Here is a 27964-nt window from a genome sequence, read left to right on the forward strand (position 1 = left end):
GGCTGCAGTAAAACATGGTAGAATAATGAATTTTGTGTTGATAAATCATGTTAGGCTGATCATACCTTATCTGTGTTGTATTGTAACATTAGGTTCACAGTTTTCACTTTTCGGAGTGTGTGTTTGCGTTTTCCACCGGTAAAAGTGGGACATCAATTCTACGGTGTCTCTTAAGCGACAGATTACTTGATATATGTGAGCTTCCGTACGTATATCACGAAAGTGGTATTTATTGACTGAGCGTTGAAAACAGGACATTACTTATGAATTGGAAATTTCTAAAACTGGCATTGGGACATGACCCCCAACTTCCATCGTCAGTCGGGGAGGGGAGGGGGGGATGTTCATTACGTTTTTTTTACTTTCAGTTGGAGAAGAAGAGTTAGACCACCCTTTTCAATCACACAGAAAAAAAGTCGAGTATCATTATTAACACAATCTTACGCTTAGAGCTATATATAATATAGACTTAATTTATACTCATAAATAAAGTTGTACTTGCAAGTAGTGTGGATGGGTTTAAGAATACTTTGGACAAGTACTTTAAGCATTGAAATCGGGTCTGATTTTTTTGGTGTTTTCGACTTTTTCCCTCTCCCATTGGGGTCCTTGATGGGGACTTGATTGTCGCCCCACTGATCCTTTTTTTTTCTACTAAACTACATCTATTTCTTTGTGTTCACCATGCTCATTAACCTGTCTGTATTCTGTGCCTGTTTTTGTCTCTTCTGTTACTGTTATTTGTCATTTAGCCTTTGAAGAAGATCCTGCTAGGATCGAAACGTCAGGCCAACTTACTTTTACACATTCTCTTACACAGGCTCTTTAGTGGATAAGCAGTTTGCTAACAGTTTTATTTTATTTTGATTTCTACTAAACTAAACTAACGTTGAATATGCCTCAGACTAAGTCCTTTCTTTTGAAGTGGGGGGGGGGGGCAGCCCCCCTCATACAGCGACACCAGGGCGATGCACTCGCATATAAAAGCCGTCATTCGCCTCATACCCTCCTTCCATATAGGTTCAGCTTCTATCTGAATTGTTTTGGGGTATTTGTTCATCACAAAGATATCTGCCACACCATAAGTTAAAAATTATAAATCTGTTCATTCTGTCACAAGAAATGCAACCACTTTAAACCACCTATTTTACAAAAAACATTAGTTAAAATATATTGATTTCAATAGTATAGCTATTCATTAAAGAAGACACGAAGAGTCACTTTGAATTACCATGCATGTGTAATAACAACTTCACAAGTTACAGGAAACGAGTTTTAAACCCAGTTTTTAAATTGTTAGCCCGGTGCCCCTGAGACTCAGACTTTCTGCCGCTGCAGGCCTGGATATATGTCTAATTGATTTGCTAACTTCTTCAATTGGCTTGTTATGATATAAAACATAACTGTCATTCATGATGTGTCACACTATCTTGTCGTTATCTCCATTTATTTACAGACGTCTGCTATTATTTTTTGAAATTTTAAAACAACATGAACAGTCGCCCAGAATAGAAACTGAGAATAAAGCAAACTGGAGGAAACTGTTCCAAGTCGTAGGGGAAACATGTGCAATCAAGTTTTTTTTTTATGTCAGAGTTTTCCCTTACATCCTCTTACATTCAGTTTTCTTAGCTCAGGAACGTATGTTATATATCATGAGACAATGTTTGGTCCAAGAAAAAAGAAAAAAACTAGTTGGTGATAATATCTTCGCCATGATAAAATTTGCGAACAATTTAGCAAACGGCTTGCCATAGAGTTGGTTAGTTTTCACAAAAAAAGAAAATATACTACTGGACAGATTCAGTGACGGAATTCGTCAAAACGTCGAAAGCCTCGATCAAACGTTTAATTACAAGATGTCCACCATCGACCAAAAGGAATATCTCAAGCGATATTTGTCAGTAGGGGATTCAAAACCAAAGAAAAAGCGAAAAAAGAAGCAACCAGTTGTGAAAAGGTTCGAATCAAAACCCCACCAACCGTACACCGTAGCGATCGTACTACCCTAACGTTAGCACCCATTCCGCGAACTTCATGCCAGGCTCAGATTGTTGTACTAATTGCAAGCGTTACGCCGTGTCTAATGGCAGTTGAGTTAGGCCATGCATGCAGCCACTAAATTGACAAGCATCCCACTTGAGCGTCTAGTCACAGTGAAATTATCTGTCATAATGATTTTGTATATATATATATATATATATATATATATATATATATATATATATATATATATATATATATATATATATATATCTAGGCTATAGCAGTTTCGCTATAAGTTGGATTCAAAGTAGGCCTAGTAGTAAGTTAAGGGGTTACGCTTAGCCTTTGCCTGATATAATTACGTAGTAAATTATTCCCATTAGGCTATAGCCGGCACTGTTGTCAGTGTTGAATGGGTAAGTCTGAATGAGGCTGACACAGATCTTGGTTCATGTACGCATTTTTGTGTGATCGATTTCTAAAACTGTAGTTTAGTATTTTAAAAATACTTTTTTATGATATGATACAGATACTAAGTGTAGCCTAGGCTTTAAAGTAATTAAAATTTACCTAAGTAATCAGGGAATAATTTAGTTCTCTAAGGTTGTGAAGCAGTTTTAAAAGCTCTGAATTTGTCTCTTATATAAAACTACGGCCCCTGGGTACACAACTGCTCTGCATCATTGTACTTGTGTAGTAATTTGACTATTTTGCATAGCACTTTGTGATGCAATATCAGATATTTAAGGTACTCCCTTCATTAGGAGGAAAACATGAAATCAAGCTTAACTATATAGGAAATTTTTACTCCTAGGTTAGAATTAGGGCATTTAAGAGGCAACAGTAATATCATATGCAATACTCAATCACTCACTGAACAAGAAACATACTTACAATGATGGTCTTTCATGTGATTTTTTGGGCAAAATGATTTGTCATGTGCAATCAAAGCGACCATTTTCATTAACTCAATTTAATTTGTTAGAGTGGAAAAAAATCATATATCTTTATGTTTTCTTGAAGGACTATGGTTATTGTTGATGATGACGTGGACATCAAAAGTTTGGCACCAAGTGAGGAAACAGTAGAGAAGGTAGAGGAAGAACTATATGATGATGCACCCACAGTAGCTGGTGTCGTTGATGAGAGGCCAGAAGAAGATCAACGAATAGAGGAATATCGACAGAGTAACAAGTGGAAAATGTTAAAAGATAAAAGAGGTACATGTTACTGTCTTTACAATATTGTGCAGTACATACACACACCTTTGGGCTTAGAAAGAATGCCATGTAACTGTCTTTACAATGTACAGTACATACACAAATCTGTGGGCTTAGAAAGAGGTACATGTAACTGTCTTTACAATATACAGTGCAGTACAGTATATATACACAATCTGTGGCTTAGAAAGTTTTTTATTGGAGTAAAATCTGTGACAATATCTCCAGATTTACAAGTAGGTGGGTAGTGAGAACAGAGCAACGGTTGAAAAAGGAGTGAGAGGGTCTGCAGAGAAGGGGTGTAAGAAGGGGTGTAAGAAGGGGTGTAAGAAGGGGTGTAAGAAGGGGTGTAAGAAGGGGTAGGATTAGTGGAAACAGAATCATTACATACATGGATGAGAATAAACGTTTATTGGCACAACTCAAATCACAGTTGGAATGGTGACATAATCTCATATCTAGTCACAACTAAATAGAGGATAACAGCTCCTTATCCCATCATGACTCTCAATATTGACTGAAGGAAAACATGAGCATGAGCAAAGTTTGAACCTGAATTTGATTGATTCAAGTTTTCTGTTAGCCTGCAGCACATGCAGTTCAATAGCACTTGAAAAAGTTGGAAGAAATTCTTTTTTTTAAGTGGAAACATTCCAAATGTAAATTTAAAGACCAATACTAAGCTCTGTCTGTTGTGAAAAATCATTTCTCATGAAGCTATGTCACCAATACTAAGCCATACAACATGTGTCAAAGGGTTTCATTCTAAAGCACAGGTGTCTCAGGAACCATAAAGTACATAGTGGTGTTTTTGCAAAAGCTAGGACATAGACTGCTTGATATCTATCAGACTGTGTTCAATTTCTTTACAGATGAAGAACAGAATAACTCCAGCGGCAGCCAGCAGACTTCATTGAAGAAGACAAGACATGACTCTGACAGTGACCATTCACCTCTGAGGTCAAAGAACACAAATGGGTCAAATGAAGACCTTTCACCGCTCAGGTCGAGAAATAGACATGATTCAGATGTCGACCTTTCACCCGCGAGGAATAAGAATAAGAGGCATGATTCAGATAGTGACCTCTCACCTCAGAGGTCCAAAAATAGACAAGACTCAGATGGTGACCTTTCACCTCTCAGAACTAGAAAGAGGCATGACTCTGATAGCGACCTATCACCCAGGAGGTCAAAGGTTAGACATGATTCAGATAGCGACCTCTCTCCTAGGAGGTCTAAGAAACAGGATATGTCCGGCAGCGACCTTTCACCCGAGAGGTCAGTCAGAAAAAGTAGACAGTCGAACAATGAAAGGAAAGGTCAAAGAAAGAGAGGAGATAGAAGACGGGAAGAATCGGACTCAGATTTGTCTCCGACGAGAAATGTTTTGGATAAAAGTGGAAAGATGAAGAAGACTCTCTCAGGTAATTTAGAGCTGCTTAATCAGCTTGGTTATTGGTAGAAAGTGTGAACACTGTGCCACTTTGATCAAGCTATTTAATATTGACAATTTGACACCAAATTCAACAACCCTCAGTCTATCTCACAGCACTGTATGGGTAGAAAAAAAAATTGGCTGCTCCTTATTAGTAAGTTACACACTGTTTAGGTAATCACAGAAAAGTTTGTGTGACCTTGCGATGGTCAATAAACCACAAGTCTACAATGTGAGTTAGTTTGTGTGTCCTAATGTACCAGTGGTATAAATGGATCTAGCTGATTTGACCATGGCTCCGTCAAAGTATGTTCCCCTGGTTAGGGAGTTGAAGTCATTTTCTCATATTCTATTAAACACTGCACTTCTTGTAATGTTCTGTTGTGAAGTGTAAACCACGATTGTTTGCCCCCCAATTGACTCATGAGCATTGAACTCATGTTTAAAACTGCAAGATGAACCTACTTCTGTAGAGGGGAAAAAACTTGAACGTAAGCTTTGGGATAATCTGATTCCAAATTATATAAAAATATGGTCCCTTATAACATGAAAAGAGTTTGGGAAAGAGATGGGGTGTGGGATTAGCTTTCAGGGGAGAGTGAAGGAACAAACTGTTCTCTAATGTGGAAAAATTCAGCAAATTCAGCAAAAGTTGAAAGCAACTCGTGCCAATTGATACTGTTACAATTTTAGTTTGTGTATATCCAGTACAAAATCAAACAAAGGATTTCTAAATTCAATTAAATGACAGCTATGAACTTTTAGAATGAAAAGACAAAGTGGACTTCTGAGTTTGAGTACTGATTTAATGTAAACCAGGGATTCTCTTAGCCTGTGGGCCACATCTCGCGCACGAGAGATTTCGATCCAGCCCGCAAAGAAAGGTTAACTTGAAAATATCTGGTCTCCATCTGACTTTAAAACTTTATTCCTTTATTGACAGGGCACAAAGCTGGTCTGCAGGATGCCAAGACTCTTAAAAAGGAGAATGAAGCAAACCGAAGAAGGCAAGACAGACTCTTTGAAGCAATGGGCGATGAGGACTTGGGTAAAAATTCAGGTAAGCAAGAGTTTAAATTGTAAAAGAAAAAATAGGGGGGGGGGTTCGGAGAGGGGGACTTGAACATGAGTGGTCAATGGAGGAAAGAGGCTAGCAGAGGGGAAAAAGCTTTCTCTTTGAAGTTAATGGCTGATTGTAGGAAGAAGTAAGACAGCAACTTTCAAGTACTGTATGGGTGATGAGGCCAGGGTGAAGATTCAAATAAGCCTAGGCCTTGTGAGAGGAAGTGAGGAGGGGGGTTTGGTGGGTGGTAGAAAGTTGGTAAGTTAATAGAAGCTTGTAGTTCAGGTAAGGAAATAATTAGGGTTTATGGAAGAACTTTTAGCCAACCAGGGTTATTAAAGACCTGTAGTAGGCTGCAATATTGGCTTGTCAGAGCAATTGGTGAAAAGTGGCAGGCTCTGCCTGAATCAATCGGCTGATAAGTTACTGAGGCCTTGCTTAAAAAGAGAGAAGAGGAAGAAGAGGAGGTCCATTTGTGATGAGGGTTGGGAGGGGTGGTTGTGGTAAGTAGAAGAGGACAAGAAGGCTCAGTAAGTAGGTCTATGTAGAATGAGGCCTTGGATAAAACTTCAGGTAAAGAAGTGTTGTTTGGGTATTAGTGGGAGGCTTAATGAGAATGAAGGAATCACCATTGAAATCTAACTGTTCACTGGTTGTACAATATATATCGCTTGAGTTAAGCTAAAGTCATGTACCGATTGATCCCTGGCAGACCATGAACAGTGATGTTCAGACTGTTCATAAATACAGACACTCACCATTTGAAACGCCATCTCCATATTGACTGTTTGAAAGTAACAGGTTTTTGGCTTGTTTAGTGTTTTCTTTTGATTTGTGACAGGTAATAATGATTATACCTCTTTTCCTGCACTATAGTTTAAAGGTTTGGGTGGGTATAAAATACTCATTTTTGTTTGTTTTTTGTTTGTTTTTGTCGATAGCAACTATTTTTAGAGACAAAGCCGGAAAGAAGAGAGATCTTGCGAAAGAGAAAGAAGAGGCAAAGGAAGCTGCTGCCAAGAAAGCTAAAGAAAATGAACAATTTCTAGAGTGGGGAAAAGGGTGAGATATGCCTTTTGATTTATAAATTGAAATTTTAGAAATAGTGAAGTATTAGAGGCTGTACTGAGTTGAAAAGCTGGCAAGGCCTCTATCAAATCCTCAGCAGAAGCTATTTTATTTTCTCATCTCATGACATCTTACATGGTTGCTTTTAAGTACAGTTCCATGAACATTTAAACTATAGATCCTATCTGGTAGAATAAAAGTAAGTAACAATCGAGTAGGCAACATCTAGCAACTGTTACCACTCCATATAATGGAGAGATAAGAATAGAATGATAAAGTTCTTAAGTAAACGTCACATGTAAATGAATATAGATTACCAGTCATTCAGAGAAATTGTGAATGCAGCTGCTAGGAGTGACTTCGTCAGAATGACGGACAAAGTTAGGAATGACAAAAACCACCCATTGCATGTCCCACTTACGGGGGCCTGTTGATTAAATCCAGCAGATACCTCAGAAATCCATATATCTTGCCAAAATTCAGAATTCAACTCTACAGGAATTCCTTCATTTATCATGCTGCAATATTCATCCAGTCTGATCATTTACAACGTTTAATATAATTTCAGTCATTGTTTATTCATTTTATGTGCTAACCTTTTCAAGAATCTTACTTACTATTTGTACATATATATCTAAATTGTTTTATTACATTTTTGATATTTGATAGGTCTTTGAAACCCTTTTTTTCTTGCTATATATTTGCTATTTATACTTGTTTTAATAAATGAAATGAGACACTCTATTTTGTACAAATTTACATGAACAATATGCTGCTGAAAGTCTGCGAAGTTTTAGTTTCTATCCACCAGTTCTAACCTCAGCCCTTATTCTGATATATTACGTCTTTCTCAACGAATAAAAATCTTGTCCAGTAACCCGCACAATACCCCCCTTTTTTTGTCTGTTAATTTTTCAACCAACGTGAATAACTAAGCCTAGCTAGATTACACCTCTTAAAGTCATGTGCTGTTAGAAACCTTGAAATTGGCAACAAGTCGTCTAGTTGAAACAATTAACGGTCATTGTTTGAATCTCTCTCCTCGTCTTCCCAAATCTGGTAGAATGGCACAGAAAGAGAGGCAGGATCAGTCTGTGGAGGATGCTGTCAAGGAAATGGCTAAACCTCTGGCACGATACGAGAATGATAGAGATCTGGATGCCTTCCTCAAGGAGCAGGAGAGAGACGGCGATCCCATGCTGGCCATGCTCAGGAAAAAGAAAACCAAGGAGAGGGAGCTTGCAGGAATCAAAGGTATTAAACGGTTTAGTTAAGAGGATGTTCATTTTGGGTCAGTTTGAGTACAACTGATTATTGGGATTGTCAACAAATTTTTCTAAACTTTCCCAAATATTTACACTTAATTAATATAATTGAAATTTATGAAGATAAGACACCCTTTTAGATTGGATCAACAAAGTAATGAGTGAGAATGTGATGAATTTGATCAAAAATTCTAGACAGTAGTTTTTTGTATATTTTAGTGTAAGCAAATGCAAGTAGCAATCAATAATGTCTATATTTACTTGATTATTTGAAATGAAGCATGCCTGGTCAAGCTTATTAACAAGATTCTTATAACATGTCATTCTCAAAGTGCATGAAAATTGGGCAAGTTATATAATTTACATGTAAGGTCTTCAGATGGAATGAGTTAGTCAAATTTCATGTTTTGTTTTAATAGCAAAACATACTTGTTACTTTTGAAAGTTCATTTGGACTGGACAGTTTGGCAGAATTGTGGTTTGCAGCTTGTGTTCTCCTTAAAACTTTTGAATGGTCGTCTGAGAGGACCAGGTTTCAGGGGGTGTATCACAGGGTAGGGTTTGATCATTATATATCACATTTAGTAAATTGTTATTCACTGGTTCATATTTATAAATTCTTAGATTTTCGTTGGTTAAGGATTTTGTCGTGACCCAGGGAGTTTTCCATTCTATGATGATGTATAATTCTTTCTCACACAGAGAAACCAAAGTACAGAGGACCAGCTCCACAGCCTAATAGGTTTAAGATTCCACCTGGCTACAGATGGGACGGTGTCAACAGATCAAATGGATTTGAAAAGAAATATTTTGCAAGGACAGCCAACAACAAGGCCATGCAAGAGGTTAAATATAAATGGAGCGTCGAAGATATGTAGGAAAACTGAATTAGATGTATGCCAGATGGAACAAACGAGTTTGCGGTTCTAATGCTGACATTGGGTTCCTTCTATGAGCTGAATACTGCGGCTATGGAAGGGATATAATTACTATACCAGATGGAATATACCAACGTCAGTTGCTGATACTGATGTTTCTCTTTTAATATGGATGGAGCCAGTGACATTCACAAAGGAGGGGAGGGGGGGCTTGGAGGCCATAGCCCCTCATCTCCATTGTCAGTCTGGGGAAAGGTTCATTTGTGGGATGTTTTAAATTTCAAAAGTATTTTTTAGCCTAATCTTCCATTAAGCCCAAAATCAATGATCTAAATATGCCTCAAACTGCACCTTTTGAGGACCCGCCTCCACTCCCTAAATGGGAAGCACATGCAATGACACCACAGCCACATTCCTCTTTCATAAATTTTGGATCCGCCTATGGCCTGACCATAAAGGTTCATGCCTCTACCTAACTCATTAGGCAGAAATTTGCAATTTGGCCCCTCCTTCCCTGCCCCCCCCCACTTTTCCCTAACATTGAAATTGTGTGCATGTCATTGGATGGAGTATGAGAGCATATGGAAGGGATATTACATTAGACATGTGGAGTTATCATTATAAATTTGTAGCGTTGCAGTTATAAAGAAATCTAAGATCTAAAACATATATAATACAGAGCTACTTAACCAACGCACATTGATCTGACAGTTTCATACAGTTTCATAGCTTGTTTGTTTGTTGAGAAAAAGTGTGATGTTGTACATGGACCACAGCAGATGGTAGCATATGCCCATTAAATGCCCCATTGACTTGCACACTAAATCACAAAAGTAATGTGGTTTCTAAGTCTAGATAGAAGTTTTCATTAGCTAAAGGCTACCCATCACCGGATAGCTGACAAATTGGCCTTTCATGGCACCATCAATTTTCCGTACCATGACCATCATGACCATGTAGATTTTTTGCTATCCGAGCCGGAAGTTTTCGTCACTTGTAAACAGACCTCTTCACTCAGTGGTAAACAAATTTCCTACGCTGCTCCTGGGAGGCCTAAAGGGGTCTAAAATTGCCTCAATTGACCCAATTTTCTCATCACATGTTCTTCCATTCATGCTCTTCAACATGCAAGCCACAAAAAACTAGATCATGATTGATAACAGGTCAAAAAAGATGTTCTCCTGCTGCTTTTTGGCACTTTTCCTGAAGGAGAACAATCGAGCGGATGGATATAGACTCTAATAGGAGTATGCCACCTTTTGTATTCCTTCAAATTGAATTTGAATATAGACCATGGAAAATGATTCAACTGTATGAAAAGAAGTTATATTGTGATGGTATGGTGTGATCCAATGACTTCATCAAAGGTACATTACAAGTTTAACCTGGTTAGCCCTCGTTTGGTTTATACCAAGAAGTAAACAACAATTTTCGGGGTATCACGTGAGCTACGAAGAAACCAATGATGTCTGGCGCATCTGTCTCCTCATGCTCTTTTGTGAAAGTTTATTCCTACTGCAGCTGCTTCATTAGCTTAGATAAGGAAAACACATTTGGTTACTGCGTTGGTTACTCCGTTTTTGCCGGGGTATAACCCAAGCGAGGGCTAACCAGGTTAAACTCATAATGTTAAGAATGATTTCAGTTCAGGAGGAATCCTAATTGCATCATTGAAAAAGTTGACAAAGTATTTACCCACATGAACTGAATAAATTTCCAAATTTTATTATCTCAGTAACGGAAGAAGATATCAAAATGGGAGTTGAATACTTTTGACTTACTCAGACTCAGTATGTAATTTTAAATGTCAGGCTCTGATATTTTCGGTAAGGAACTGCCAGAGGTATGCTAGCTATTACTGGTGTTGGTATCGGTTACAGGAATGGACAAATTGAGTATATTTCTTTAGCTACACAGTACTATTTGTGACATTTAGCCAATCAAAAGCCTGTTATTCTGTAGCAAAATAATGTAACATTTAGAAGCAGAAAATGTTTCACATCCAACTTGTTGAGATGTTTCTGTTCCTATATGAGTATTTGTAAAATACATCGTTTAAATACAAAGAATACAATTTTCCTTTGTTTAATACCATGGGTGGTGATAAGAGGTAGAAGCATGTACATTTTCCTTCCACATGAAACAATGTTGACATCATATTTAATCAAACTCCTAATCCTCACTACCGAGTTTCCCTTTGTATTTCCTAGCAAACAGCATGATGCGGTTGTAGTATTACTCTTAAAATAATACTTCTCCTAGACACAGCAGCCTGGTGGTCTAGGGTTCCCTTTCTTACCAATGGCATAGATAGGATTTTAAAGGTCGATGTTCACTTGGTCTAATACCCCTGTCGAATGTAGAAAGACAAGACTACCATTCCCCCCTCCTCCCAACTAAACCACTCCCCTGACTGACAATGCCCACCCCCACATGCAAGCCACAGTCTCCCACGTCTCGCAAGGAACCATACAAAGTGGTTATCAGAAGCTGTTTGGTGTTAAATGTAGTGGTCTCCACCCAACGTCTAGGATCGTGATTATTAGTTGAAATTTTCATGTTTCACATTCAAGCAACATTTCAGGTAACAATGGCTCTCCTTGTCCTTGGGTTTCTCCTCACCTACCTCTAGGAGTTAATATTAAAGATCGTCATTAGAAGGGTTCACATCTAGCATGGCCCTGCAGATGATCTTGAGATGTCCGTCTCAATGAATGAAGTGGGGAGAGGTACATCAGCGACATATTCTTTATGACTGAGAAATAGTCAATATTGACAAGCCTCCCTTCCTTAGCAACCAGTGTACATTTAAATGTTAACTGTCAATGGAACGACCAAGTAGATAATGAGATGGAAAGCCCCATGTAATCCCCTACCCAAACTTTCATTAGGCATAGAAGTCCTCCATAAATGACCCTTGGGGAAACCCTTCAGATTTTGTACGAAATGTTTCGTACATTGGGAATGTCCAAGGATGAGATTCTTATCTGACGTGTGAGTGGTGGTAGGGCTGGAGGGGGGCTATGGATTAGGGCTGAGAATGAAAGATTTGTAAACAAGGGTACATTTTCACAATTATTCCCTGCAATTTTCTTCATGTTTGGTCAAACCTGTGTCAAATGACCAACCTTGACTATGAGATTAAAAGTAAGCAGACTGCAATAATAAGACACCAATAAGTACGACACAAATGTTTCTTTGTACTGAGCTCTCTATGTATTATTTAAACTGAAGGCGTTGAAGCTTCACACATCTTTTCAACAGGTTGTGACAATATTTTGTACTTGATTATTAGTAAAAGAGTTATTTTATAAACGGCCAAGGGAGAGCCCAGTCCAAGGATATGCTGGAAAAAAGTTTGATTTACTTCAACTTCTTCTTGGGTCGAAGGTCATTAGAATGGCCGCACTTCTTCTTCCTGCAGTTGGTTGCACGAGGGTGAAGACGAGCGTAACATCTGGAAAAATAGAAACAAGAATTCAATATTTACATTACCTCTTAATTTCTTGGGCCAGGTTTTGATTTTTCAATTATCCTTAAAAAGTTGCCCTATAAAACTGCTATAATACATATTTATACAAAATCAACACAGTTGAATGTTTTGCATTTCGGTCATTCATTGTTCCAGTTGATGTTTGGCTGGGTGTAAACCTTGCTCCAATATTCAAGGGTTGTGCGAGCAGCATTTGCAAAATTTGCAGGGCGTAGCAACTTCTGCCACAGGTCGCACCTTCCCCACCTGTGGTGTCTAGGGTACCATGAGTGTAAAGTAGGGGCTACTTCTACTCACACATAAATATTCATCTAACCCGTATTCCTGGCATACCTTCTCTAACTGCCATATCAACTACTTACGCCCCCCCCCAACCCTGGGGTGAGAACTTCATGTAGCACAGTATGTACAACTTTACTTACTCATTACCCTGTTCCACTGGACTACAAGGCAGAATAAATGATCACTATGTAAGGTTTTCATGAGGTAATATATATTGTTAGGTCTTTCCCATTAATACATTACTTGATCATGAATGTTTCCCCATCAAAGTTCACATAGCTCACCTTCGGCAGATCATCTTCTCGCAGTTGTATTTCTGGGCCAGGACACGAAGGGAAGGCTCGATGACACCTCCACGGAGACGAAGAACCAGATGAAGTGTAGACTCTGTGATGTTAGATTTGAGGAAAAAATTGAACATTTCAAACTGCTGTCAGAATAACAGAATTCCTGAGCTCTTAACACTTGGCTACTTTGAAAAAAGACTTTCTTAGACGAGAATGTAACTTTCTTCAGTATATTGCTTATTCCATGAAATGGCAAAGTATGCATTCCATCATCGACATGCACAAATCGACGTCTAACATGATGGCTGAACTTGTCTCTTTCAGTTATGATAGGCCCCTACAATCACATTTTATTGAGACATGTGCATTTTTCCACAGGATTTCTACTATTTTGAAGTTAAGTTTTGTACCCAACCTTGAGGTTACACATGAGAAGGTGCCTGCCCACCTAACACCGTGGAAATATTACACCAGCATGGCTACAAATGCGAGATTAAAAGGACCTGCGACTTTGCTTTTTTTCCAGACACTACCACACATCCACCCTTATTTGATAGTATTGATTCACTGACATTTTTTTGCCTGAAAAAAAGCCCCAAAATTCTTTTGCTTTTAAGGCAACAAAGATAATATTTCAATACATTTTGAAATTTTGATGGGATTACACTGTTAAACATGACTTGATTTTCATCACCTTTCTGGATGTTGTAATCTGAAAGAGTTCGGCCATCTTCCAGCTGTTTGCCAGCAAAGATCAATCTCTGTTGGTCGGGAGGAATACCTGAAGAGGAATGGAAAAAGATTGAACCTTAATACAGAGCTAAGGTCTGCAGTTGATCTCTGTGTTTCATATGTCTTTCACCGACCCTTATAGAAGTACTGTGAATAGGGGCAGCTGCATGTGAAACAGCAACAAAATAACTATGAGAGACTCAAATAAAACCTTCAATGACAACATACTTCTCAAAATCAAACTGCTTTGAAAAAAAATGTAAGATTAAATTTCTGCATCTTAAATTAGAAATAACTTACAACCTTGATTACATTTTTTTGCCAGAGAAGATATAAAACATGAAACAAAAACCAACAATTGCTTTACTTTCCAAAATGATTTTGTTTATATTTCTACGATCGAAAGAGCAGCTTCTTGAATTGACTTTGATAGACGTTTGGATGGACGCTAAATTCTTCCATCGCAATGAAGGTTATGAATAGTCATAACTATACATATGCAGTAGCAAAAGCAAACAAGGTTGCAAGTTTCCAATTTGTTTTTATGGACATATGATTTATGTCTGGGTGATGTAACGATGATGAAATCTTGAAGGGCGCCCTAGTTTGATCAACTGCAATCCTAATCTCAGTGAAATTTTACGACAGGAAAGCTGCCATTTGCAAATCCATTTAAAGATGAATTTTACATTTTGATAAAGCCATATGGTCTTTGTAAACAAATAAATGGATACTACCCAATCTCAACTAAGAGCTCGGGTTATTAATAATTTTATCAAACACAGAACACTGTCGTGTCCCATACATTAAATCTAGAAAGGAAACTTTCAAATGTTGTTATTCATTCTATATTATTTGGAAATGAAACAAGACCAGGCCTAGGCTTATTCATGTAAGTAAATTGCATCGGTATGAAATTTTTTGCAGTAAATTACATCGAAAATTGACCAAAATTAATGCATAAAGCTATTTTATTTACATGTTGTCATGTACACAATAATTTTACCTTCCTTGTCCTGAATCTTGGACTTGACATTCTCGATGGTATCCGAGGGTTCCACCTCAAGGGTGATGGTTTTCCCCGTAAGGGTCTTTACAAAGATCTGCATCTTTCTGCACTTGATTCCTAATATCAGTGAAAATGGATAAAAATGGAAAACAAATGTGTAAACCATTTTCGTACTAGCTCGTATGCATGTAAGCTAGTCTAAGCCTGTCCTCCCCCCCCCCCCCAGAAAGTTTGGGAATATGGGTATTGACCCCACTGTTGACATAAAGGGGTAATTTCTTCTCTATATCATAAGTTTTAAGGGATTTTTAGAGGGCTGCTATGTTTCAAGACTGGTGGTCTAATGCTCACAATCCTTTTCTGCAGAACATTCTCTTAGAATTTGAAGGGGAAAAAAATCAGTTTACAATTTTTTGGGGTCTTCTTACAAATTTGAGAATGATCAGTGACAGTACATGAAATCTGGAGGCATTCCCGGCAACACTTTTAATCCGGGACGTCTGGTTACCTTAATCTAGCCTACTATACATGCTTAGTCTACAAAACGTGTAAGCATAGCCTTCATTTACTGTACTGTGTACACTGATGGGTATCACGTAACCAAGTTATTGGCTAGGCTTACTGTATCCCTAATACTGTAAGGATATGATTTACACAGTGGCAAGCATCGTTGACACGTGCAGTAAGTTACAGACATAAACTCAGTGAAAACTGAAGACAAATTACAAGTACTGGTGATTTTACTAAGAAAAAACCTTCCTTATGTAGTTCAGAGTAGTGATTAACTTAATTTGTTACGTTTTAAAAGCAACAAAACGTGAAGAAAATTAGCGACGTTATCTTACGTTACTCATGCAGATTGCTAACGTAAAAGAGGGCGCTAAGCAGATTTGCCGGTAAGGTCAAAATCAAATTCGAGTGCCTTCGCAAGTGAATCTAACTTAGAAGAAAAACAAAACCTCTGTAAGAAAAGAATAACTCACCATGGCAGCCGCGAATGTTACTCCACCTGACACTTCCAATATCGTTGGTGATCAAGAAGATGTTCCCATGTCGTCCAAGCCATCGACAAGTTCTAAAGACGATTCCGGAACATCTGCTACTGGTGGAGACGAAAAACCGTGTTGCCTGATCGTACTTGGAATGGCTGGTTCTGGAAAAACGACGTTTGTTCAGGTTTAATACAATTCTTTACCTATTAATATCAGTTGTTATTGTTGAAAAGACGATGTAGAAACAAACCTGAATGTATCCACCAAGCAAAAGGTACCACATGGATCTGAAAGAGTTAGAAATTAGGCCTAATCGTATCCTTCATGCTTGGGTTGTTGTAGTGCTTATACGTCGGTATCAGTTCTGCGACGGTTATCAATCATAGACTGCATGGTCAGGTCTAGGCCTTACACTTCGTCTGTACCTCTGCGTCCTCTGGATGAAGGTGGATACAAAAAAAGGTATCATGGTAATAACCTGGCAACCAGACAAAAGTCATATGCTGAAAGCCACATGTACTCACTTGAGGCTGGATAAATGCAAATTTTACAGAAAGAGTTTAGTGCCACTAGTCACATAAGTGTGCACAACTCTCTGCCTTCTGCCTCCTCTCCTCTCCCCGAAAAGGAAGAAGAAAGGAAAAAGTAGAGCCAACATGAAAAGAAATTGATCATGTTAAGTCTTTAGAAGCTCATTTCGTACTCTTTTTATCAGCCTTAGCCACAGTACCTATGGGTAAAACGTTGGCCATACTCGTGTCAAGGTTTTGCAAACCATAATAGTTCTTATCTTTCTCTGGCTAAGAATTGATTGTTTTTAGTCTTGTTTCACCAACCCCACTGGCCAGTTGCCATTGTTCTCATACTGTTTGTCATGTATAAGGCATGTTACTGTACATGTATAACATACTTTTCTACTATTTGATGGATTTTTCTCTGAAGAAGTTGCTCTGCTGTTACTGTGGTAAATCCATTGTTATGTTATTTACTCTTCCAGAGGCTCACTGCACACTTACATGGAAAGAAGCAACCGCCTTATGTCATCAACCTTGACCCTGCTGTGTATGAGACCAGTTACCCGACTAACATAGGTAAGGAAAACAGTGTCTTTGGTGTTATCAATCTTGTCCAATGTTATATAAGCCCTGTGGATGTGACAAAGTACCCAGCTGGTATGAAAGATAACTTTAGAAACATCAACCAATGTTGATAGGAAAGATGACAATTTGAATTAAAATCTGAATATAAAAGTATCCAGATTTGTATAAACAAAATTCTAAATATATTTGACCAAAATGGGATCCAAACCAGATATATTGGGATTATAATTCATGTGTTCTACCAGCTAAGTTATCCAGCTACAGTAAATAGAAATGGAAGGTGTGGCCTTAATTTCAATTTTTGTCAGTTTGAACAACCACGCCACAGTTAACAATTATGGCTGGTACAGTATGGCCTTAAGTTTTCTATATTTTGTCAGTTTGAATTATCATGCTACAGTACATAGAAAATGGAATGTATAGATAAATTACTCTTTTTTCAAGTTTGCAATACTGTAGGCATACTTTGATAGTGTTCTGTACAGTGAGGGTGAATTGCTGCACTATGATTGGTTAAAGATCAAAGTATCTGGTCTGTAATTTACGTTTGTTTTCCTTTTCTTTGGCATTTTCTAGATCTCCTCTTCCCACCTCTCCTCTTCCCCGGTTGGTTTCTTTCATTCTTCTCTCCATCCCTTGTTTACTTATCCCCTTACATCTATCTCTTTGTGTTCACCGTGCTCATTAACCTGTCTGTATTCTGTGCATGTTTTTGTCCCTTCTGTTCCTGTACGTTATTTGTCATTTAGCCTCTGAAGAAGATCCTGCTAGGATCAAAACGTCAGGCCAACTTACTGTTACACATTCTTTTACACAGGCTGTCTAGTGGATAAGCAGTTTGCTTACAGTTTTATTTTATTTTGCATTTTCTAGATATCAGAGATACTGTGAAATATAAAGAAGTTATGAAACAGTTTGGGTTGGGGCCTAACGGCGGTATTATGACGTCTCTGAATCTGTTCGCTACACGGTTTGATCAGGTCATGCAGTTTGTAGATAAACTCACATCTGAAACAAAGTAAGTAATCTTGCTAAACAATCACAACGTTCTTGAGCAAACTGTTTATATTTCACTGTTTTCACTGTTTAATGTTCAAATGGAGGTATAATGAGGTACTAGTATATCTTGCAGGTCTGTAGGTTTACCATATTTTAGGTATGTTTTGTTTCCATGACTGTATGTATGATGGAATTGGGCAATATATACTGTAGCCTTGTTTACAGTGGTTCCATTTTTAATTGCTCTACATTTAAGCAGTCCTTTGTAATATTTTATTTCATTTATGCTATAAGATAGTACAGTATTTATCAGAATGTTATCTATTTTAATACCAATTGAAAATTTACATTTCAGGTGATCAAACTCTGTTTGGCCTCTGTTTAGTCAAGAAATTCACGAAGCAAATTTGTTGAAAGTTTGTATTTGTTTTGCATAAACTGCATTCATCAAAGCTCCTCATTAGCAGGCCTGCAGACAATCATGAACATAGACCTATTCATAGACCCAGATATGAATGGCATCTGTGGTTTAACATCACAAATCTTATGCTCCTTTTTCTCATCAGGTATGTTATTCTGGACACTCCCGGTCAAATTGAAGTCTTCACATGGTCAGCTTCTGGTGCTATCATTACAGAGACTTTGGTAAGTGCACTGCACAACAAATGTTCATTTTACACAGCTCAGTGTGTGTGTGTACATTGTACTATTTCATGTAAATAACATAACTATGTTTGCATTGCACAACAAGATTTGTCTTTATGCAGAACATAGTGTACAAGGCACAGCAACGTGTGTTAAACAATGTGTATGTTGTACAAGAGCATGTGTTTAACAATGTATATGTTGTACAAGAGCATGTGTTAAAGTACAAGACGTAACAAGAGCATGTCTTAATGTGTATGTTTTACATGAGCATGTGTTAAACAGTGAGTATTTTGTACAAGAGTATGTATGCTGTTATTGCTGTACAAGAGCATGTGTTTAACAAGGTTATGTAAGTACAAGAGCACGTGTTTAAGTACAAGAGCATGTGTTTATTTGTATCTTGTACATGAGCATGTGTTAAACAGTGTGTATGTTGTACAAGAGTATGTATGTTGTACAAGAGCATGTGTTTAACAATGTGTATGTTGTACAAGGGCATTTGTTTAACAATGTGTATGTTGTACAAGAGCCTTTGTCATAATGATTGTAATGTTACAACATTGTACCTCAAGAAAAACATGAAGTACATTTTTTTTTCTTTTAGAATTATAAACTTCACATATCAAAGATTAGATTTTGTTGGGCTAGTGTTACTACATTTGTCAGCATCTGTACGTAGGCCCGGCCTACTTTGCGTATAAGTGTCTAGGCTAAACTTGGTTTTCTCATCAAATAAGTTGAATAATTAAACAGCTAGTATACAGTACTTTCCTCCACAGCTTCAGCATTGAATGTTTGCACTGGCATGATTAACATTTAAGGCTCTAGGTAGCACTTTTTAACCCACGAGGAAATGTACCTTATTAGATTTCTATGGAATTGTGCACTTACTTCTGGAGTGGGAAACAACTTAAACATAGAGAAGGAGAGTGGCATTTTTTTAGTAGTGAAAGGCAAATAAATTAAAATGATACATATTATACATAATATTCATATATAGATATGAAATGATTAATGTTGTGTGTTTTTGTTTTCACTTTTGATATGCAGGCTTCATCACTTCCAACGGTGGTACTGTATATCATGGACACTGCGCGAAGTGTCAATCCTGTAACATTCATGTCAAACATGCTGTATGCCTGCAGGTAAGAACTAACAGCACATTAAAAGTTTGATTTTCACTTACATTCATGTCAAAATATGATGTTTACATGCAGGTAAGCACTAATGACACATTAGAAGTTTGATTTGACTAGTGCCATGGAGACAAAATGAGGGATGAGGCTGTGAGATCCACTCTCTATTTTAAATGCTCATAGTTCACTTTATCAAACCTTATTCTATTCTTTGCCTTATAGATCTCTACTGCTTCATATCAAGCAGCTTAGGCAATGCTTGGTTTTTCTTGATCAGTTCTACTAATATTTATCTTTATAAATCAATAATTTTCCTTAAATTTATTTCTTCTTCTTTGCAGTATACTGTACAAGTACAAACTTCCTTTTATTTTGGTTATGAACAAGGTAAGGCACCAGAACACAAGAGTTCTTAAACCCATATACCCCACCTCTCCCCCTTCTTTCCCCCCTCTCCCTCACCTCTCCCTCACCTCTCCCTCCCCTCCCATCTCTGAATCTAGCTAAGAGATGTTTGTTTTCACAAATATTTTCCCAGTACCTTCACATCAGTGAGTAACAAACATATTTAATGGAAAATCTGTGTCCCCACAAAGTTAGTCATTAGAAGACCAGTCTACTTTCAGTTCAAATCATGAGATAAAAGTTAAATATTTCTTGGCAATTTTGGGGGCATTTTGCCTGTGATATCTTGTAATTTAAACAATTGATGTGTATAGGCGAGTTAACATTTTAAATCGAATGGAATATTCTCTTTAATACTCGTTCCTTATCCATTGTTTAGTAAAAAAAAAATTTAAAAAAAAAATCCAGGAGGGCGTCTTGGATGAATTGCAACCTTATGTTGAGTGATACTTGGTAAAGTTTGGTCAAATTGCTCCCCAACCTGGACAAGTAGCTTTAAACCCACAGATGCTCAACCCTCTCTTCCCCCCTCCCCCACTCCAAAAAAGAAAGAACCCATATGTGCATTCCAATGGAACCTCCCCTATCTCCCATTCCCCTCCCATCATTAAAAAAATATACCAAAGTTAAGGGGACTGCACATTTAAAGGGAGTGAAGACTCACACACAAAGAAACGTCTGATGCCGGTAATCTGACCTAGTTTCGAATGAGGTGTAACAGAAGTGTAAGACACCGCCATCGATCCCAGAAAATACACACACAGCTTGCTACCATCTGTAATTAGACACTAGTTTACAGTCAATACATGCAGCTATGGAGAATACCCACAGCACAGTGTAAATAGCAGCGATGGACATCTCAGGTCTAGATAAAAGATAACAAGGTATCATGTTTCATTACTGTCTGCATTTTGTAGCGACAAGATGAAAACTTCACTTGGAAGCAACGGAAAGTTAACTTTTTTCAGACGGCGGCACGCGGTTTCGAGCATGTCTTCAATGCCTTTAATAACACAATCGTGAAATTTTTGTTACATTAGTGTGGAGTGTGAGAGAGTTGTGATCAAGGGTTGAAATAAGCGGGCGCCCAGGCACTATTCGTACCCACAAGCACTAAAATAGCGCCCCTGGACATGAAAATACAATACCCACGGGCGCTACTTTGTCGACAAATAAGCGCCCGCATACTCCTGTAAATATCAGCCTTATCATGCGCTGCACAGAAGCCTGAAACTACATTGCATGCTAGTGCTATATAGTAACTGCTAGCGATTTGATAAATCACTGATTGATCGAGTGCATGCACAATAGCACTGGTGCACATGGTTTATATATCGCACAACACCTGTACTGATCCGTACGTACATCCCGTACTTGAATTTTGTTTCTCCTTTTTAGCTCCTGGTAGTGAGAAAATAGCTCCTGGTCCTACTGAAATTGCCGCGAACCAGGAGCCACTTTTTTAGAAAGTGGCTCCTGGTCCACAAATCCTTATTTCAACCCTTGGTTGTGATGATTATTAACAATCACCTAATTCTCTAGCAATTAACTAAACAATCAAATCCAGCCTCTCACTCTGCGTTCACTCCCTGATGCAGGTTGACATCGTGTCCCACGAGTTTGCCGTAGAGTGGATGCAAGATTTTGAGGCTTTTCAGGATGCTTTGAACCAGGAGACATCTTACACCTCAAACCTCACCAGATCCATGAGTCTAGTCTTGGACGAATTCTACCAACATTTACGGGTCAGTCTTTACTTCTCCTGCCTCTACCGTCCAAACTCGGTCAGTTTGTTCAATGTGAAGATAAGGGGATGTGCAAATGATCTAATGATGTGTAAATGATAAAAGGAAAAACCCACTGTGAAATTATGAACCAGTTTTTTAAATAGCAATAAAATATGATAAATAGCTAAAAATGAATTTGTATCAGTATCCTGTCCTCTTGTGCCAACTGAACTATTCAACCATATGCGTTGGCGGGAAACAACTTTTTTTTCTGCTGATGGTGACCAGTCAGAAGCCATAGTACCGTGTACTGCCAACAGTGAAACTAGGGATTCTCAGCCCAAGCCTCACCAAGAAGGAATTTCAAAATGGAATGACAGCATTGAATGCAGATGTCTCCAGAATGCTAGATCATAACTAAATTTCCACCTGTGACTTCTTTGTTTTTTTTACCATAATGAATTAATTATCTCTCTCATGGTTCCTGCAGACATTATTTATGACCCTACCCTATCCCCCTTTTCCTCCATCAGGTTGTTGGTGTTTCGTCCGTCACCGGCGAAGGTTTGGATGGATTCTTTGAAGCTGTGGGCGTGGCTGTTGAAGAATACAAACAGTAAGATGAGTTCACTTTCTCACCATTTTATGAAAAGCTTTCGTAACGGAAATTCCACATTTTCTAACCTTGTAGATCTTTTCCATAAAGCTGAGTGATAAAGAGATACTTCAGCACTTTGTGGTTTGCTTTTTGTCTGTCTATATTCCTTTGTGTCACAGATTCCATCACGTAACTGGGCAATGTTCTAAACAAGTGTTATTAATTACGACCGTTAACCCAAAAGGTGCATTAAATTGTTGATAAGCCTGAATAGTTAAAACTAAAAATTCAGTGGTATCAAAGTATTGTATGCTGAGGTCAGCTAAAATACTAAATCAAAGGATTTGGACATTTGTTGTAACCTTATTGCAATAAACTAGAAATGTACAACTGGTCAAGTGTTTCTACATTTGAAATGTGGCCTCCTGTTTTAGATTCACATTTCCATTAATCATTAACGATTTGTAATGGCCATGTGCTTGTTCATTTAAAATGTGACCTCCTGTTTTAGATAAACATTTCCATTTATCATTAATGCTTTTTAATGGTCAAGTGTTTGTACAATTTCAACACAGAAAATCCAAATTGCCCCAAAAACTGTTTTTGGTCAACATCCCAAGTTTTATCCTCACAGAGTAAATTCATCTTTTTTTTCACAGAGAGTACAGACCGGAATACGAGAGGAAACGAAAAGAGAAACTGGAAGAAGCCGAGAAGGAGAAACAGTCCCAGCTGGAGAAGTTAGCAAAAGATATGAAGGAATCTGAAGTGCTCTTCACTGCCAAAGCTGAAGGTAAAACAATTCATGAATATAACTCTTTAAGGCTAAGCACATGTTGCTAATGGTTGATCATTGTGTAGTGATGTCATGATGACATCATAATAATAATAATTATTAATATTTATATAGCGCATAATCATCAAAGTTGCTCAAAGCGCTTTACAAATGTAAAACCCCAAAACAAAGCAACAATATAATAAACACCCGTATTAAACGATCATAAATATAAAAAAAATTAAATAAATAAATACATTTTTAAAGGATTTGGGATGACATAAATGTGGCATTTCATGAAGTTTGTTGAGAGACAAATATGTGTTTGTCGTAAGAGTTCTTGACTGACTGTATCAGGAGCAGTCTTAATTGGTTTTGAACTTAATTCTTTGTTCTTTTCTATTTCTTTTGTTTAATTCATAATTTACTTTCCCTGTAACTTCCTTGTAATAATGTTGATTACAAACACATTACCCAGTTGCTGCAGGCAAGCTGTGAAACTTAAAAAGCAGTTTTTTTTGAGGTGATCTTAATGAAAAAACAATTGATTCCCATAAAGTATGAAGGGTATTTTGCTGTACTAGTCAGTATTTTTTTCAGAATGGAAAATGAAAATTTTTGTTTGCCTTTTCCAAGTTGCATATTATATTTGTTTGATACTACAACTAAAGTGTCTGGTTGACAAAGTGGTGAGGATGGAAACAAATCCATCAATGACTGGCTCATTAAACTCGTTGTGAAACAAACTAGAAAGATTTCTTCCTGGGTTCAGCTGCTTACTTCTTTTGAGTAATAAAATACTCTGCAAAAGCGAAATTTGAAACTTGTTTTTGTAATGAATGTTGTCATGGTTTCCTCCTATAGGTGACACAGAGATGCAGGAAGCCCAACTGGCAGTTTCTCTGGGAGGGGGAGGTGATGAGGAAGAGGGTGATGATGAAGAAGATGATAGGGAAGGTAAGGAGGAAATTAGGATCCACTGTATAATTGCTGTATATACATATACTTAATTCTGTATGGAAGTGTCCATTTGGTTTGGTCTGAGTTTGTGAAGTTGGGTGTGTAATAGACAATTTTAAAAGCGCCTTAAAAACTCACTTTATTCACATCCTTGTAATCCTTGTAATTTTGTTCGATTCCTGTAGTGTATCTTTAAGATTTTGTGTCACTATGCTGTACTTTTGGTACTCATCTTGTTTCTGGTAAAGCGCATTTTGGAGACCGTCGGTATAATGCACTATATAATGAAGTATTATAATTATTATTATGATCATTCATATTTTGTTCTCTTTCTTGTTTGGTTTGAAGGACAAGAAGAAATGAAAGAATCGGTAGCCTTCAAGAGGTTCTTAGAATCACAAGGTGCAGCATCTGATATTAAAGAGAAACAGAGTGATGGCGCAGCCAAGACCTAACACGGTGAAGCACACGTGACCAGAATCCAGTCACCAGGTATGCCTAGCGTCTAGAGTTTACAGTACATTCGCTGTTTGACTCTAGAGCAGTTTGAAATGAAAGAATCCGTTCAAAATGAGAAGAAAAAAAAATGTACGGCACTTTATTTAGTTTTGTAATTTCATCGTGACGAGGAAATTTGAAACACACTGATTGATGTAGATCGCTTGGAACATCCAAACCCGTTGGGGTAAATTTGATGAGAATAAAGTATCACTCAGCTGGTCTTTGGGATGGGACCTGACAAGCCTTCTTGCACCATCGGTTTTCTACACTGGATCTCTGATGATTTGTGAACAATATATGCAGGGATGTGCCCAGGATGGGCGGCACTGGGCGGCCCCGCCCAGCACTAAAAATTACCGCCCAATACTGTCTTAAAAATCATGAATCCTGCCCAGCACTATTTTCATCTAAAATCCTGACATTCCTAACAATATATTCAACATAAATTGGGCCTAGCCTATGCCAAAATCATACAGACTAATAATGCATCAGTTACGCATGCGAGAAACATTACTTACGGCTCTCAATTGGTCCCTTGTAAAATCTTTTTGAAACAAACTAATAACTTTTACCAAGTACGTAATATATTTCACTAAAAATAGATTTTAAAATGTAAATTGTTAGCAAAACTAGTACTTCTGTATGTGTTTACAAAGCTACACAAGTGCTGTCAGGTGGGGCATGTCAATTGTGCTCTTCATCTCATTACCATCTAAAGTTTGTCAAACAAGGTTCTAAGATATGGTCATTGAATCGTTTGAAATTTAAATCAAATTTGTTGGAAGAAGTGAAAATGCACTCTACACACACACCAAGACTATAACTCTATTCAGAACTAACACTTTTTTGTTTGTCTTTCCAGGTGAGATCCTGAGGGAGAGATGAGATACCATTTGTGTGAGGTGCACCCTCTGACCTTGGAGACGAAAGATGTCGTGGAAGAGAGACAGAGCAGCCTGGTAAATGATGAAGATGATAACATTCTCATGCCAGGTTTGAAGTGGTCTGAGTCAGGCGCGTAGCCAAGGGGGGGGCGGCAAAGGGGGCAACCGCCCCCCTTCAGCATATTTTTTGTATTTTTTTTTATGATTTCGCTAGTAATTTCAAAATAAAAAATGCTTAGATGCAACAAACAAGGCCTGGAAAGTGCCATTTTCAGCGATCTGGGAGGCATTTTCGGTCAAAACTTTCTCGGTCGCATCGCGCCAACACATGGTGGCGCTACGCTTAGATACTTTGCTACAGCTGCTACAGTTTTTGCCCCCTCCTTGGCAAATTCCTCGCTACGCCCCTGGTCTTAGTGTCATCTCAGACAAGATCTGTTTATATCCACACTGATGTTAAACATATATTACTTAAACTGGTCAGTGCCATCATAGCATTCTATCGATGGTAAACAAACTTTCACTTGAAGATTAAACCCATATGGTCGGTTGGTACCATTACTGTTACAATAGATGCTTGAACTTAACACTGTGAAAGTCGGTGAACTCTCCAAAAATAGGAAGGAAAAGAACGAGAATATTATGTATTATACTACATACTTTCGTAGCAATTTTTAGAGTAGTGTAACAAGTGTAACAAACATATAGGAATCAGTAGTGAAGTTGTTACATTGATTAATTGTCGAGAATAGTTAACCGACTAGCTACAAAGGTTTGGGTCGAGAATCATGCTTGTACACTTCCTTTACAAACCCATACGATTAAACCCCAACCAGAGTGAAGGAATGGAGGAGTATAATTGCTCCTAAGACTTTATATAAAAGATGAAGGTTTGATTTATCCCATGTTGTGAATGTTACTCTAAAAACCCATACGATTAAACCCAACCAGAGCAAAGAAATAGTAGTAGTAGTAGTAGTAAGTTGAGTCTCGTCTATCCGACATGCTCAGTGATTAACCTCCGCCACGTATCACGATCTTGTGCAAGATTTATCGCTTCCTCGAAATTGTTAATGTTAACGTCCTTAAATTGCGACTTTATTTTTCCAAGCATGGTAGTCACAGGCCTTCCTACTGGTTTAGCAGTATGTCTCAATGCTTCTCTTAAAGCAACCTTTGCTGGAGCGTCCTCCTGGAGTCTTGCTACATGACCGAAAAATCTCAATCTTCTATGTGCGACTATGGATGACCGAGGTGTTTGGTTGGTTTCATTGTAGAGCTCATCGTTTGATAACCAATTGTTATTGGTCCATCTAATATTGAGAATATTATAAGAAATGGAGGAGTGTAAATGCTCCCTAGAGGATATATCTAAAAGATAAGAGAATCTGTTTATTGATGTATTTCATACTGTGGCAGTTTCTTCTGTGAAATGGTTATGCCTCTTCCTCACCCTCAAAACAAGGAATATGTATGCATGTATGTATGTATGTATGTATATTAGATCCTCCTGCAAGCAGGAACTCGCGAAGAAGCCTCATTGGCTTATCAAAGCCGCAAGCTGAGCTAAGTCAGTCTCTTACATTCATATTTAACGTCCATGATTATGGATTGTTAATTGTCAACAACTCTGTAACTGGACAACATACACTAATCTGGGAGTGACTCGAACCGGGGACCTTATGATTGAAAGGCACCGACGTTAACCACTGAGCTAACACTCCTAATATGGTCGAGGTATGTATGTGCTCCCTAGACTATATATACACAAAGGTTAGCAATATACTATAAATGATGTAATGCCATGCTGTGATGGTATCACGCCCTATCATAACAAAGAAATGCCGGGGCGTAATTCTCCCTAGTAATTTTGAAATTGCTCGTCACAGACTATGAGTAACTATTAAAGTGTAATATTGAGTCTCTTTATGTAACTGACAACTGTTTTTTTTTTTTCCCCCTTTTTTCTTGGGGTATATGAATTTTTTTTCAAAAGTTTAAAAAGTAGTCTCATGCAACCTTACAAGGTTCAAAAGGAAAACCTCTTCTTCTGGAAAATGATCCCTAGATGTTAAACAGACCATTTACGCTCTCGGAAATTGGAGTGAAAATTTCGAGGAAACTGAAATATGATTTAAAGAATGCAACTAGCAAACTCTGTTAGTAATAATCAAAACTCTGTTGATACACAGAGTTTCAAATCCTGTTTCTGCAAGGCTGTGTTGTATAAAGTGCTTGTTTGTTTTCAATTTTCAAGAGTGTAACAGATTTGCCGGTACTCAAGGAGTGCAGAGCACTTTGGATCCAAGTTTGCTATAGTATTTAGTACTCTTTCATCTACAGATGTACTATTAAGCAATGCTTTCTACCTTCAAATATATATATATATATATGTTTTGTATTCTTTTGCTTCATTCAAAACATGAATAATTTAAAACATTTATTTGATTTTAGTTTCATCGAGTTTGTTTGTTCAGCCTTTTTTCTTTTCAATATTGCAACCCCCCCACATATCAAACAG

At 37.8% G+C, this 27964-nt stretch overlaps 3 protein-coding genes across 3 annotated transcripts; 2 read left to right on the plus strand and 1 right to left on the minus strand.

The window, feature by feature from the left end:
• Positions 1–1751: 1751 nt before the first annotated feature.
• Positions 1752–10991, plus strand: LOC139976938 (uncharacterized). The gene is made up of 7 exons (XM_071985827.1): positions 1752–1960; positions 3010–3206; positions 4079–4630; positions 5585–5701; positions 6646–6766; positions 7836–8026; positions 8740–10991. Exons 1-7 carry the CDS (start codon positions 1860–1862, stop codon positions 8913–8915), a joined length of 1455 nt encoding a protein of 484 aa, XP_071841928.1. The 5' UTR covers positions 1752–1859; the 3' UTR covers positions 8916–10991.
• A 1117-nt stretch (positions 10992–12108) lies between these two features.
• On the minus strand, positions 12109–15604 carry LOC139976940 (ubiquitin-ribosomal protein eL40 fusion protein). The gene is made up of 5 exons (XM_071985829.1): positions 15564–15604; positions 14716–14835; positions 13672–13758; positions 12975–13077; positions 12109–12372 (listed from the first exon to the last, which is right to left on the minus strand). The coding sequence occupies exons 2-5, from the start codon at positions 14816–14818 to the stop codon at positions 12279–12281; spliced, it is 387 nt and encodes a 128-aa protein (XP_071841930.1). The 5' UTR covers positions 14819–14835; positions 15564–15604; the 3' UTR covers positions 12109–12278.
• Positions 15605–15701: 97 nt separating this feature from the next.
• Positions 15702–27886, plus strand: LOC139976939 (GPN-loop GTPase 1-like). Its single transcript, XM_071985828.1, has 12 exons — positions 15702–15894; positions 16708–16801; positions 17684–17828; positions 18376–18454; positions 19508–19602; positions 19935–19980; positions 21597–21743; positions 22259–22341; positions 22983–23116; positions 23963–24055; positions 24407–24550; positions 25422–27886. Exons 1-11 carry the CDS (start codon positions 15703–15705, stop codon positions 24511–24513), a joined length of 1215 nt encoding a protein of 404 aa, XP_071841929.1. The 5' UTR covers position 15702; the 3' UTR covers positions 24514–24550; positions 25422–27886.
• The last annotated feature ends 78 nt before the right edge of the window (positions 27887–27964 follow it).

Source organism: Apostichopus japonicus, chromosome 12 (genome assembly GCF_037975245.1).
Source record: "Apostichopus japonicus isolate 1M-3 chromosome 12, ASM3797524v1, whole genome shotgun sequence".
Taxonomy (NCBI): domain Eukaryota; kingdom Metazoa; phylum Echinodermata; class Holothuroidea; order Aspidochirotida; family Stichopodidae; genus Apostichopus; species Apostichopus japonicus.